This window comes from Sardina pilchardus, chromosome 15 (genome assembly GCF_963854185.1).
Source record: "Sardina pilchardus chromosome 15, fSarPil1.1, whole genome shotgun sequence".
Taxonomy (NCBI): Eukaryota; Metazoa; Chordata; class Actinopteri; order Clupeiformes; family Clupeidae; genus Sardina; species Sardina pilchardus.
This window is the reverse complement of record NC_085008.1, coordinates 8,014,122-8,029,121: the sequence shown is the minus strand read 5'-3', so window position 1 is coordinate 8,029,121 and position 15,000 is coordinate 8,014,122. Positions and strand designations below refer to the sequence as shown.

At 48.0% G+C, this 15,000-nt stretch overlaps 1 protein-coding gene across 1 annotated transcript in view; it reads left to right on the top strand.

Annotated features, from left to right (window-relative positions):
• Positions 1-15,000, top strand: part of sema6bb (sema domain, transmembrane domain (TM), and cytoplasmic domain, (semaphorin) 6Bb) — a 127,723-nt gene that overhangs the window by 92,473 nt on the left and 20,250 nt on the right. The window contains exons 11-14 of the mRNA XM_062515598.1: positions 3,847-3,978; positions 4,102-4,251; positions 4,959-5,138; positions 8,705-8,845. Of these exons, the coding sequence (XP_062371582.1) occupies positions 3,847-3,978; positions 4,102-4,251; positions 4,959-5,138; positions 8,705-8,845 (603 nt within the window). The remainder of the gene's footprint in view (positions 1-3,846; positions 3,979-4,101; positions 4,252-4,958; positions 5,139-8,704; positions 8,846-15,000) is intronic.

The following is a 15,000-nucleotide window of genomic DNA, read 5'->3' as shown; positions in this document are numbered from 1 at the left end:
GGTCTGAGTGCCTATGGGGACCCAGGTTCGAGTCTGACCTGTGGTCATTTGTTTCCCAATCCCACCCCATCTCTCTCCCCCACTTACTTCCTGTCTCTCTCTACTGTATAAAGTATAGTCTCTTTATACAAATAAAGGCAAAAAGCCCAAAAACATATACTTTGAAAAAAAAGAACATGCAGTGGCCAGCCATTTCCATTGTTACTGCACAGGGCAAGTGTTTTCTCAGCCTGTGTGAAAATGGCAGTTAATCCGCGTAAAGCCTTTACCGTAACGGCAGTATATCATGTGGGCAGGGCCGTGGTGCTGAGCACCATGAAAGCAGAGATGTCGGGGCTGGGCTGTGGCCTCAGGGGGAGGGCTGAGCGCAGCGCTCTCCTGTGGGAAGAGGAACACTGGCTCAGCTCGGCTCGGCTCAGCTCGGCTCGGCTCCGTCCTCTCAGCGGTTCTGGTGTGTCAGCAGCACAGCGGCCACTCACGGAGAGCACAGAGCTGTCAGAGCCCTGGCCGCAGACAATCCACTCTGACAGGCTTAAACCACCACCACAAAACTCTCTCTTTGTCTCTCTCTCTCTCTTTCTCTCTCTCTCTCTCTCTCTCTCTCTCTCACAAACACACACACATACTGTACACTCTTTGACACACACACACACACACACACACACACACACACATACACTATTTGACACACACACACACACACACACACACACACACACACACACACACACACACACACACACACACACACACACACACACACACACACACTCACAGTCACAATCACACACAGACATACACATACAGTACACACACACACACACACACACATACACACACACACACAAACACTCTTTGTCTCTCTTACCCTGTCACTTACTCTGTCTCCCACACACATACACAAACACACACACAATCATACAATCACATAAACACATACATACACATACTGACAGACATAAACCAGAATAAAACATGCAGTATACACACACACACACTTGCTTGGACACTGTTCAACTACCCACAGACAAATCCAAAGTTGACAACACACAGACACACACACAAACACACACTCACACACACCTACCCACACACACACACACACACCTACACACCTACCCTCAGTGGAGCTGACAGCAGCGTGAAAGCAGGGCTTCAGTCAGCCAAACGTCAGAACAGAACAGAGCAGAGCAGAGTAGTGCTGTGCTGACCTCCCATAGCCCAGCACCAGTGCTGTTAGAGAGACCGAGCGACACAGACAGCTCAAGACAGACAGCTCAAGACAGACAGCTGTTCTCCTCACAAAACCCAGAGCCCACACAAGCACAAACCGAGAGAGATAGAAAGCTCCAGACAGACAGAAAAGTCCTGACCTCACATAGCCTGAGAGTCTGCGTAGGTGAAGGGACAGACAGATAGTCAGAGAGACAGACAGTTCCTGTTCTCACAAAGCCCTGAGCCAGTGCAGGTAGATGGCCAGAGAGAGAGAGAGAGATGGGACCAGAGAGACAGCCTCCACACTCGGTGGGAAAATCAGCAGCTCTTCACCTTGCAGTTTAACAGCAGAAGAGCTCCAATTTTCTGTGCCAAGTGGACCTGAAAAACAAAACACACTCTCTCTCTCTCTCACACACACACACACACACACACACACACACACACACACTCTATAAAACCCGGACCAAAACCCCTACTCTAAAAGCCTTTTCAGATTGATTACTTTAGAGCGCTGGATGGGTCCCATTCCTAACCAGAGCCAGATCAGGACCATCTCCAGCACACTGCATCAGCTGCTTGTGCTGGTATCCAGGAGCCGGCGCCAACTCCACCGGTCTTTTCCTGTAAAGGCCAGATTACTGTGCTCCGGATATTGTTTCTCAGAGCTAGTGTGCGGTGATGGCAGCTGGGACCCAGTGCTCAGTGCCCAATGCTGCCGTTCACCTAGCTGGCATCTGGTGCCCGGGAGATGGCCTCGAGCTGTGTGGGTCTGTAGTCCTGCCAGCTGTGGCATCTGAGCCACTTCCGGAACATTCTGCAGACGTACATCAAATCTCTCTTTATAGATTAGCATTAGCGTTAGCGCTGTTGTATCTGGGCCATATCTGATTGCCTAGAAAAACGCCATGTACTGTAAATGTAATGTCTGGTTGTTGTTGATGTTGTTGAATACAGAAAATCCCATTTAAACCTTACCTGACCCCGATGCCCAGAAACTCACCCCAGAGAGCTGTAGGACTACTACAGCACAGACGCAGAAATATTTCAGGAGGGCATTTTATTGTGAATAATAAGCAGATTTGCGCTCGGAATCCGGGGTAATTAAGGGCTTGCTCCCGAATCCCAACAGATCAAAGAAAAAATATTAAAGCAGTGTGTTTCCACACCAAGGGCCCATTTATACACATTAAGGCTCATGATTCCAAGTACAGCTAAGATGAGTATTAGTTTTTCTCCCTTTCTTCTAGTGATGGTGTTGGCAGTGTGCCCAACAAGCTTGTGTTTGAACTCTCCAGCTGAGGTCACTCAAGCATCGTTTTGTTAGTGAATGATTGGGGATCAGGGATCTCTCCATTTATTTATTGTTGGGACACACTTGCCAAAATACCGACGGCTGACTTCATAATTTGGTAAATAAATTAGGTAGTGATAGCATACTGTACATCTTCGCCGTCACAGAACGCTATCTTAGAAGGCAGGATTTTTTTACCGTCTTGGACAGAGCGATGGTACTGTAGGTTGCCATGGCATCCAAAATTCTAAGAGCAGTCACAACAATTACTGATCTGTATGGAAGGCAAGGACAAAAACATGACATTGTCGTGTTTTTTACTGTGAAATAGTTCCTGTTACTGTCAGAGTTATGAGCGTCGAGTGCCCAAAGTGACCTTCTGGAAGTGCCTTTCAGCTGCAGAGATCAGAGGAACCAAATCCAAAGGAAGAGCGAGAAAGAGAGGAGAGGAGGGGAGGGAAGAGGAAGGAGCGCTATCTGGGGGAATAGGCTGAGTCACCTCGCTTGGCTGTCTGTGTTTATGCGTTGTGCTCAGAAAGAGAGCTTTTGTCACACTGTGCCAGGGACAATCACTCTCCTCTCTTCTGCCCTCCTCCATGAGGACAAGAGAGTTGTGTTGGCAGGAAGTGTGCTCCTCCTCTGACTCAGACTTCCTGTCAGAGACTAGACCAGACTAGACTCTTGGGTCTGCATACCAGCATGAAGAGCAGTTACACTGCTGTTGCGCTGTTGTGCTGCTGTGCTGCGTAGGATGCACTTCTCTGCAGTGACGCTCGAACGGAGCAGATGTTTCTGCCCAGGCCACCGCTACAGCGGGTGACCAGAGTTCAAGAACACTCCGGAATGCTCCGCATTGCGCGGCGAGCCGGGAAATTAGCGAAAGTTGCCCTCTCTGTTAAAAAGACGTTGGAGTTTCCCCCCCCCCCCCCCCGCTTAAGTATTGTTGTTTTTGTTTTGCTCCAGTTTCATTACGTTGTGATTGAAGCGGTGTTTTATATTGGCTGATGTGCTTTCATTTTTGATGAGATGAATCCTGAAACTCATCAAGCTGCGCTCCCCAAAAATGGCCCGCGGCGCCCAGGCTCTTATCTTGGCAGATGCCGCCGTCGTGTTTATGAGTCTCGCAGAGGAATCACAGAGCAGGGCGAAAAAAGCTCAGACAGTATTACTAATGATTGGACAGCCCCTCTAACTGTGAAGTTGAAGTTATTGTTAAATTAACTCTCTCTCTCTCTGCTTTCTCTCTCTGTTTTGCTCTTTTCCTTGGCCTCCTTTCTGTCCTTCACCTCTTTCATTCTCTCTCTCTCTCTCTCTCTCTGTCTGCTTCCTTCCTGTAGTATTCCGGGTTCAGCTGTGTGTGCTTTCGATATGGAGCAGCTGGCCGGTGTGTTCGACGGCCGGTTCAAGGAGCAGAAGTCCCCGGAATCCATCTGGACCCCCTTTCCCGACGAGCTCCTCCCCAAACCCAGGTACCGCCGCAAGAACACCCTCTCATGACCAAAAGTGGACAAAGCAAACCCAGTGTATGAGCGAGCGAGCGAGCGAGCGAGCATCAGCTCAGTCTGACTCACCGCACATCTGTTTTGTGTCAGGCCCGGAGGTTGCGCTGGCCTCGGCTCCAAGTACAACTCGTCCAACTCCTTCCCGGACGAGATGCTGACCTTCGTCAAGACCCACCCCCTGATGGACGAGGCCGTGCCCTCGCTGGGTCAGAGGCCCTGGATAGTGAGGACCATGGTCAGGTGAGGCTCTATTCCTCCCTCTTCCTCTCTCTTTCTTTCTCTCTCTCTCTCTCTCTCTCTCTCTCTATCTATCTACAGTATCTATCTATCTGTCTATCTTTCTCTTTTTCTTTCTCTCTTCTCTCTCGTCACATTATCAGATTTCAAAAACACCGGTTGTTTATTGTTGGAGCGCCTCTACCACTCGTCTTCCCATCCGTGCGGCAGATCTGCCCACGGGGAGAGTCGGGCTATAAGGCCCCCGGCGGCAGCTGGAGAACGTCATACCCCGCTGGCCCAGAGCCGTGAGAAGATCACTGTCACAAGCTGTTTGGAGAAATGTTTGAAATCCCCCCTCGGAGAGAGAGAGAGAGACGAGAGAGAGAGAGAGAGAGTTTCTTATTTTAGAGCGTTATCATTCCATATGCAAAGACTTAGAGCGCCACGGTGGTTCATCCCTTGTGCTATTGTTACAAGAGGAGGCAGTTTCCAGCTTAATTACATTAATGACTCTGCACGTTAATGCATTCTTCCGGCCGCCCGCCTGCTCAGAGAAGGGGTTTGATTAATATTTCATGTCTGAAACTCGGCCGGTGTGTGTCTCAGCAGGGATGAGAGAATAATGCCAGACAGTGAGAGATCCAAGACAAGATGTTCCTCTTCAGCGCCCAGACAGACATGACGTTGGGTGGTGTTTGGTGATTGTTTTTGATTTGTCTCTTCGTCAGGTACCAGCTGAACAAGATGGTGGTGGACACCGAGGCCGGGCCGTACCGGAATCGCACCGTTCTCTTCTTGGGTTCCAGCCGCGGAACCATCCTCAAGTTCCTCATCTTACCGAACTCTGACAACACGGTGACCACTGGAAACATCCTCCTGGAGGAACTGGAGGGCTTCAGCGCCGACAAGTACGTTTACACCTCACCTCACCTACTCATTTAGGACACACTTTTTAACTTGAGCCTTTACCTAGACAGTTAAAGTGATGATGGACAACATACTGTACACAGGGCAATATATTTGAGATAATCTTATTGGATGTACAAAGGACGCACAGGACTCTGTGTTGCTGAGAGATGTTCAGGCATTTTCCCACTGATGCAACTGGGCAACAAATATGTATAGCGAGAACTTTAATCATCAGTGAGCCCCATCGCAATCATCCAGTCGGAACATTGCTCGAAAAAGTTGCCCCGTGTGTCATCACCATCACAATTCTCCATCAGTATGATACATCACAATGGTGTATCATCACCATTAAGAGCCTTCATTAGTATGTGCACTTTCCCGAGCTCCCATGACCTTGATGTTGTTAGCACTTAGCGCTAGCAGTTAGTCAGAGCTTCATGAGCACAAGTAAGGGTTAATGACCACCCGTCAGTTAGATCTGCCGTGCTGTGTGTGTCAGAGTGTGTGTTTTATGGTGGAGCCGCTTGCTGTGGCAGTGCTGGGACCACAGGGGGAGAAGCTGGCAGACTCAACAGATGGGGCATTAGTTGGTTATTATCTCGCGCTGAAGGCAATGAGACGCGTTTTTAAGCAAGACTCCCCTAACCATAGCTACTGTGCTAATTGCCCTGCAAATCCCTGTTGCCTTTGCGACAGTGTGAGAGGGAGGCACTTTCTTCGCACTCTTCCCCCTATTCCACTGTGGCATATGTATCTGTCACACACACACACACACACACACACTCACTCACACTAACACACACACTCATTCACTCACTCACTGACTCACTTTATATATGCTTTCCTTCTCGCTCGCTTTATCTCTGTTTAAGTGTGAAACTGAGAAGTTGTGAAATGGTGCAAATGAGAGAATGGCGATGTTCTTGAAAGGTTCACAGATGTCATCCATGACCCCATCAAACGCGCCACGCAGCGCTAAAAGCTCTCAGCAGACGCTAGCCATATCAGAGAGCTTCCAGCGGCCAGACTCGGATTATGAAACGGTGGCTAATTCGCTTTACAATTCCACGCATGGTAGGGAGGCTCAGACAGACAGCCAGACACACTGTCATGGTCACACACACACACACACACACACACACTCTCTCTCTCTCTCACATACACACTTACTCACACATGCATGCGCACTCACATAGACACAAATGTAAATACACTCACACATACAAGTACACCGAAATATGTACACACACACACACACACACACACACACACACACACACACACACACATATAAACACTGAAATGCATACACTCTAACATCCAATCACATATGAAATACACACTTCACACACACACACACACACACACACACACACACACACACACACACACACACACACACACACTCACACACACGCTCAAGCACACAAACACCTACACACCCCTCCACACACACTCATTACCACACACAGAGCTGGATGGCCACAGCTAATCAGACAAAAGTGAACGAGGTAATCAGATCAGGCCCGTGTGAGTGTGCCCTCAGTTAACCCCTCGTGTCTCTCATCAACCGGCCGGGGTTAGGCGGACCTGACAGCCTGCCCAGGGTCAAGGATGCTTCCTTCCACCTCAAAATGGCTTCCTGAGTCTGCCTGCGCACCCACTGCCGGAACACTGTGGAAATAGAGGGGAAGAGAGAAAAACACGGAAAACCTGATAACTGGTGCCATCTTGCACTCACTTCTCGCTCCTCTGCGTGCTGTCTCTCTCTTTCTTTCTCTTTCCCTCTCTCTTTCTGTCTCTCACTCTCTCTATTTCTGTCTCTCTCTCTATTTTCCATCTCTTTCTCTCTATCTATTTTCCCCTCTCTCTTTCTTTCTCTCGCTCTCTTTACTTTTCACTCTTTCTTTCTCTCTCTCTCTCTGTCCTTGTTTCCCATTTTATCGCGCATTCACTTATTTCATTGTCACATTTTCAGTAGAGACATTTTCAGTCTCTGCTTATCTTGTTATTTTTTCCTCTCTCTCTCGTGTGTGTGTGCTGTGTGTGTGCTGTGTGTGTGTGCCGTCTAGCATATTTCTCTGTGGTGTTGCCCTCTTGTCTCATTCTTCTTCCTCTGCCTGCTCTCTTTCTCCCACACACACACGCTCCTAGTTTAGTTGCTGTTTTTCATTACGAGGTGACTCACGGCGTACCCGTTGTGTCTGATAAATTCCTCCTTAATGACTCCACATCACCCAGCCATGCCATAATCAGAGACTCTACCAATAACTATGCATGAGCGTAAACATAAACAAATTCGGAGTTTCACACACACACACCCAACCGCACGCAGAGACACACTCGCGCCAGGTGTGTGTGAGTGAGACGTGCTGTGCACTCTAGTGCCATATGCTAATTAATACGTCTAACACGTCAGGGGTTTTTGCTGGGGAGCCTCGCACGCTTTGATGTTTATCAGAGAGGAGTTATCAATAACAGCACCCGCTGCCATGGAGACAGCTTTATGACAACGCAAGGCAGTTTGGAGGCTTTTCAGAGGCTCTGCCTGCTCGCTATCGCCGGTCGCGGTTAATTGGATGTGCTCGTCTGAAGTGAGGTGAGCGAGACGAGGCGAGCCGAGACAAGGCGCAGTCCAGGAGAAGAGAGAGAGGTCGTGTTTTTGAGAGACTGAAGGAGGTGGGGAGTAAAAGTAGGAGTGAAAAATAAGAAACCCTGTGTTAATCACGGGCAGCAGCGAGGTTAACGCTTATTGTAGGCCGGAGAAAAGCCAGCGTGCTTAGCGATTAGTGCGAGTATGTTGTGGTGGCCACTGCGGTCGGAGTTGCTCATAGAGTTAGTTAATTGTGGTTTTGGCTGCTTGAGGTTATGCTGTCTGTCTTAGATAAGCTATTTGTTCAGTCCACCACAGAAACGAGGACTGACTGTAAAGTTGCAGATGGTGTTCTTCAGGGAGAATGTTACATAATGGAAAACATTAAACTTTTAATAGTGTGTGTGTTTTTTTGTCCTGCTTCTTCGTCATTCATCTGTAGTTTGACTGCATACGGAGAAAGTTATTGACACAATGTTGAATGTTCTCAGAAATTGTTCAGCTCTGTAGCCTACTGGCCATCATCTCATGCCTCTGTCCTTGTATTGATCTTGAGGCTTTCCGTCTAATAACAGTGGAATCAAATCTTCAAGGGCCCTTCGGCTAGTCTCAAAAAAGTCCTTTATGCATTATTACATTGAAGAATCTTCAGATCAAGGGACATTTTTGCTGGTTTTGCAGCTTTTTGAAGCCGATTTGAAGTGTGAAAGGTAGATAAGAGGTGCTCATAACTGTAGGGTCAGTTTTTTAAGTCAAAGATCTTCTACATGTATGTGAGTTATCAAGTACTGTATGGGTAATGTTCAACAATAGCCAGTGAATAACCTTGTTGTCCCCATAAACCTTTGTGTCCTTAAAAGTGTTTTATGAATGCATTTGTGTGTATGAACTTGAATAAATGTTTGTTTGTGCGTGTGTGTGTGTGTGTGTGTGTGTGTGTGTGTGTGTGTGTGTGTGTGTGTGTGGACACAGGTGTGGAGAGGACTCTCCCCAGGCACGGCAGCTGCTCTCACTGATCCTGGACCGTCCGAGCCACACCCTGCTGCTGGCCTTCCCCTCCTGTGTGGTGAGGGTGCCTGTGGCCCGATGCCAGCTCTACTCACGCTGCATGAAGTGAGTCCTGTACCAAATACAGATATACACACACACACACACATATACACACACACACACATACACACACATGCATACATACTGTACATATACACACAAAGACACTAATGCACATACCGCACACATACACATACACATACACATATACACAAAAGAACATACAGTATACTTAAACATGCATCAACTCACACACCTACACTCACAGATGGCCAACAGACTTTCATAACTTCAGTCAAACACACACACACACACACACACACACACACACACACACACTGTGTGTGACCCCTGTCGCTTTGACTTTTGACACATACACTGTTCCGTTTTCTCCCCACGGAAGGGGCAACCCAGTGTACAAAGAGGATATTACTCGGTATTCCACATTTGTTTGTTTATTTTTTTTTAACTGCAGCCAACAGTCAGTCAGTCAGAATCAATTAGGTAATAAACCTGAAATGAATGAGGAATGCAATGTTCAAATTTCATGTGCATACTATAAACACAGCTCCTACATTCTTTACCTAAACAGTCCATTAGCAATAAATAACATTTACCCATATCAAATATGAATAACTCATAATAGAACAGCACAAATCATATGCATTAATCAAAGTACAAATACATAATAATAATAATAAATCATTTGAATGTACGCTTCACACCTCAAACATTAGGCTATGCACCATATTCAAGTCCAACCAAACCGCTATGCAAATGCTGGCAGTCATTAGTATAAGCAGGTAACTGCAGGTAACTACAGCTGAACTACAGCTCCCAAAATGCCCCGCGGCAAAACAGGAAGTGAAATACCAGCCCGCGATTCACACTACAAACATTTACAAATCTAAAGAAAGTACACATGAACGGACACGGTACAATGCAAAGTCAAGTCTAAATGTTAACTTTATGTCCTACGGCTTGCCACCGCATCAATTTATAACTTTGGAGCACAGCGTTATCACGAGTTAACTGAACTGCTTAACTTTACATCTACCAGAGCACAGCGTTCTCTAAATACAACGGACGTAAACACAGTAAGCATTGCATGGCGACAGCAGATGACATGAAGCATACAACATAAAAGCAGACAAGAAACATTTGAGATAGAGAGAGAGCTTACCAAGTGGCTGCACACCGGGTTGAAATTCATTACAAACTAAACGAATCTCGCGCTTCCTTTTCATGCACTCAATGCTGGTCACATGACTCACGGCACACTCAACTCTTAAAGAGATACTACGCTATTTGGCAGCTACACCTCTGTTTATCTCAGTTTCTCTCCATAAGTGCAATTGTAATTCTGGTTTAAGGTAAGTATATATGAAAATAAGAAATAACAACTTTACAAATTATAATTCCACAGAAAACACAACACCTCCCACTTAAGTTCCTGATCTCATGATCCAGGGAACTTACCAAACTCACTCAAATCCCCTCTTAGTGACACCCCTTCTTTTTTTTTCTTTTACAAACATTTTTTTTTTTCTTTTTTTTTTTTTTTCACAATTTTCTTTCTCCTTGCACAATGTCTCTGTAAGTGTCTGATGAGCATCTTAGTCCAATGTCCAAGTCAATCACATCCCTGTGGCAGGTGTGTGGTGTACTGCCCGGATATGTGAGGTATGAGATGTGTATGCTCTTACTTCATGTATGTGCAAAGTGATTGGCATGGTGGCAGCGCTAGGCTTACACCAACCAGCCAGCAGGGGGTCAGGGCGGTGACAGGGTGACAGGGGTTTGGGCAGTGAATGAGAGGGTTTGGGCCAGGGGAAAAGGGGTTCAGGAAGAGGCAGGTTTCATGGCGGCCGGTGCAAAAGCTTCACAGCAGCCTTTGCCGCTCCATTCCTGTGGGGTGCATCTGCTCTTTTAGTACGCTCTTGAGGGAGATCACTCATTACTTGCTGGCACATCTTGGCTCTTTGCTTTCTGCAGGTGACACAGTACTTAACTGTTCTTCGTCCCTGCATGATCCAGGCTTTCTTTCTTGTCCGTAGAAGAGTAGATGCGACACAGCCATGATTTTCTTCAGGTGCCTCCCTGGCCAGTAGGGTTGCGAGCCACGACTGGCATGGGATTAGCGGTACGGCCACTCTGTCCTCATCCCATCTTTGGATTCTTCCTCCACAGAGCAATAGTCCAGTCTTTTCTTCCTTCTGAACAACCAGTCGATCCAGGGTTGTGTCGCGGAACTCAACACCATCTTGAGCTGCGAGAGCTAGATCTTTGAAAGCGGTTGCTCTTTCTTCCACAGACAGGTATGGTCTTGCCTCCCACTTTGACTGAACTGGGGCTTGGCAGTTGCCCAGCAAGATACCTACTGCTCGTCTCATCCAGGCAATGGTCCCGCACAACCGTGCCAGTGAACTGAACCTTTGGGGATCCACAAGGCGCACAAGCGCAACACTGGTTGAGCCTGACCATTTCCTGGGCTGGGCGTCTACTTTAACCAGTGCCGAGAACGCCTTCCTCCGAAGTCCCCTGATCTCTTCAGTCACAGAGGGGTTGCTTTCTTTGGCAGTCTTCACAGGCCAATCCGATTCAGGCCATTTCAAAAATTGTGGGCCTTCCTGCCAGACTGATCCTTCAGCAAGCTCCTCGGGGGATGCCCCCCTTGTGATGAGGTCGGCTATGTTCAGTCTTCTTTCAACGCACCTCCAGCTATCCATGTTGGGAGTGCTACCTCTGATCTCATCCTCTTGTAGATCCAGACCGGTCCTCATCTTTCCTCGTCTCCTTGAAAAGTTCACTGACGTCAGCGCACAGAGTTTGTCAGAGTCGGGTTCATATCCCAATCCCAATGCCTTATTCTCCTCGTCTCGCGTCTGGTTGGGGAGTATCAGGGTCTTGGGCTCTGTTGATCTGATGTCGCTGGGGTCAGTGGGTTTCTCACTCCTCCCACTTTGGCCTGTCAGAACCCAGGGCTTGAGGGAGAATCCACCTGCTTTTAGGATCTTTTCCACTTCTTTGGTCATCCTATTCAGAGTTTGGAGGTTATCATGCGAGGTCAAGATTTGCTCTCCATATGCTGCTTTCCACACAGGTTCTCTTGCCATCCGAGCCTCTGTGTTTTTAAAGGTGGCTTCCACTGCTCGGCGGTTATCTGGCAGAATCGCTGGGCTTACTTTCCATGGATAGGCCGCATCCCAGTGTGGGGTATCGCTGTGTTTATTCGTGCAGCTGAGGGTCACTTCTTCCATCCTCGTTGGGACATCACTCAGGTCTTCGGTTGCCACACCGATCTCCTTGTACACCCTTGAGGATGTTCTCATAGACCTTGCAAAGTGAGTCTCAGACTGGTGCAGCGTTAGGTCGACCACCTCGAAAAGATCAGGGTGAGTACCGCCAACAGTTTTGCCCAATGGGCCATCCCAGAGGACTAGATCTCCCTCCAACTTGAACGGCTGTGGAACTAGACGACCTTCCCTGTGGCTGATCAGAAGATCGATGTTCTCAGGGCGGACCAGCTCCTCTGCAGCGACGTCAGGAAAGATCTTTTGCAGTTGCTGCGGAGTGACATGCTGACTTATCTCTGCAATACTCTCCAGGCCGTAACAGAGTAGTTTGTGTTCCATCACAGTGCCCTTGGTGGTCTTCACTCTTAGCCGCAGGGAGTACCTCTTGGTTTGAACTGTCTTTGTCATCCCTCCTATCCCATGGACGATTAACTTGATGCTCTCACCAATCAGTCCAAGGCGCTGGGCAGCATTGTGTGTTATATAGTTGGTGTCAGAGGCAAGGTCAATAAGGGTGCCTATCAGCTGGCCTGAGTTAGTTGTCACTTCTAGCAACATCATTATAACTGGGTACTCTTTCAGTCCACCTCCAACAGTGCAGATTGTGGTTGAGGCTTTGTTGGTGAACGCCTTCCTGAACTCTGCTCTTAGCTCTGGAGTGACTTTCGCCAGGAGCTCTTCTTGCTTGCTGGTCAGCCCAAGGCCTTCTCTCTCCACCCTTTTGGTACCAAGCACCTCGCTGCCAGCATCTTTCTCTTGAGCGATGGACTTGGGACAGAGAAGATAGTGGTGAGACTCTTCTCTGCGGCAGTCCAATTTACTGCAGAGAAACCTCCGGTTGCAACGGCCATCCTCTAGGTGGAAGCACAGACACTGATTGCATATCCCATGGGTCTTCAGATGGGCCTTTCTCCTCTGGAGATCCATCTCCCTGAAGGCTTTGCAGGCAAACAGCCTACCAGTGTGTGTCTCATCAGCACAGGCAGTGCACGAGCCCAAGCGTGGCTTCAACGGAGACTCTCTTTGGCCTGAGGTAGCTTTGGAGAATGCTTTTCTGACTCCTCTTTCTGGCCTGTCTGCCGGGCCTTTCACTGAGGCGCTTCCCTCTCTTGGACTTGGCTCCAGCTGGTCCAGCTCCTCCAAGATTACCTCCTGCTTCTTCAGGAAACACAGTAGGCAGTCAAAGTGGTTATGTGGATCAAACCCATTCACAGGCTCAGTCTTGTGCGCAATCCATTTCTCCTTCAGAGAGCTTGGTAGTTTGCTTTCAAGGGACTGCGCTACCCAGCGGTTCTTTATGACCTCCTCTTCTCCCAGGATCACAAGGTTACTAAGGGCACGCTCCACGGCTTGAATCAGCTCAATTGCTTTCCTAGGGTTGTCCCCCTTTACGGGGGGTAGGGCCTGAACCTCTTCAGATATCTTCAGGACAATTTTCGCCTTGTTCCCGAAGCGGTTGTCGAGGCGCCTGAACATTTCATCCGCCGAAGCACAGCTGGAGAGAACCAAGTCTTTCTTCACCCTGTCGCTGAGACTTGCCAGGAGGTGGAACCTTGTAACACCAGCTGTCCTCCGTGGGTTTCCCAGTTGTTCCAGCTCTTCCCACTCAGCTTTCCACCGGTAGTAGTCAGTCATGTCTCCCGAGAACATAGGCAGGCGTGTTCTTTCAAGGTTGATCTGTGGTCTGAAGCCAGGATGCAGGTCAGGGATGTTTTGTGGTGGTGCGTATGGAGATGCAGGGACTACAGGTACAGGTGCTGCAGGTACAGGCACTCCATTGGGGATTCGGGGCTCCTCGCCAGAGTCGCTCAGCTCTCCATCACTTGCATTAAGCTCTCCAGTCCGCCTCAACTTTTGCCAGCTCCGCACCCAGTCATGCAGTCTGTTGCCCAGCTTGTATAGCTGCTGCTTGTATGCTGTTGTCTTGGCTCCAGAGAGAAGACCTTCCCATTCAAGCACCTTCTGCTGAAGCATTCTGATTCTCTCCACCAGGCTCTCTCTCAGGACTTCAAAGTCTTCTTGTGGCAACTTCTTCACATCAGTACCCTCCACTTCAGTACATTTCTCCTCTGCACCGTCGGCGTACAATTTAAAGTCACCGTAGGCGAATTTGGACCATAACGTCTCCCTAGCGAGCTCGAGTGCTTCTGTATAGGTGACAAGGCAGGTCGCCGTTTTCTCCTTTACTTGAGCCGCTTCTTTTCCTGCTTGTTCTTTTTCTTTCTCACTTTCCACTTCTCCAAGAGCATCAACATATTCGAGACCAGCATCGTGCACCCTTCCAAAGTCCACAGCAAGTGCTCTGATCTCGTCGATAAGCACCTTTTTCTCTAGGAGGTCTACAGTGAGGGACAGCTTATTGGCTTTCTTGCTGAAAGAGGCTTGTGCTTTTGAGCGCTTTCCTTTTAGAGCAGCTAATTCGCTTGAATCCATCTTCCTTTCTTTCCCTGCACTGACCAAAGCGCCGTTACATAGAGGGGTCTATTCGGCCTATTCCTCTTCTCTTGGTGCTTCTTCACTGGTCAACGCTGATAGGGCGGGCAGACTTAGCTTGATGCGCTCGAACCGATTGGTTTATTACTGTTCCGTTTTCTCCCCACGGAAGGGGCAACCCAGTGTACAAAGAGGATATTACTCGGTATTCCACATTTGTTTGTTTATTTTTTTTTAACTGCAGCCAACAGTCAGTCAGTCAGAATCAATTAGGTAATAAACCTGAAATGAATGAGGAATGCAATGTTCAAATTTCATGTGCATACTATAAACACAGCTCCTACATTCTTTACCTAAACAGTCCATTAGCAATAAATAACATTTACCCATATCAAATATGAATAACTCATAATAGAACAGCACAAATCATATGCATTAATCAAAGTACAAATACATAATAATAATAATAAATCATTTGAATGTACGCTT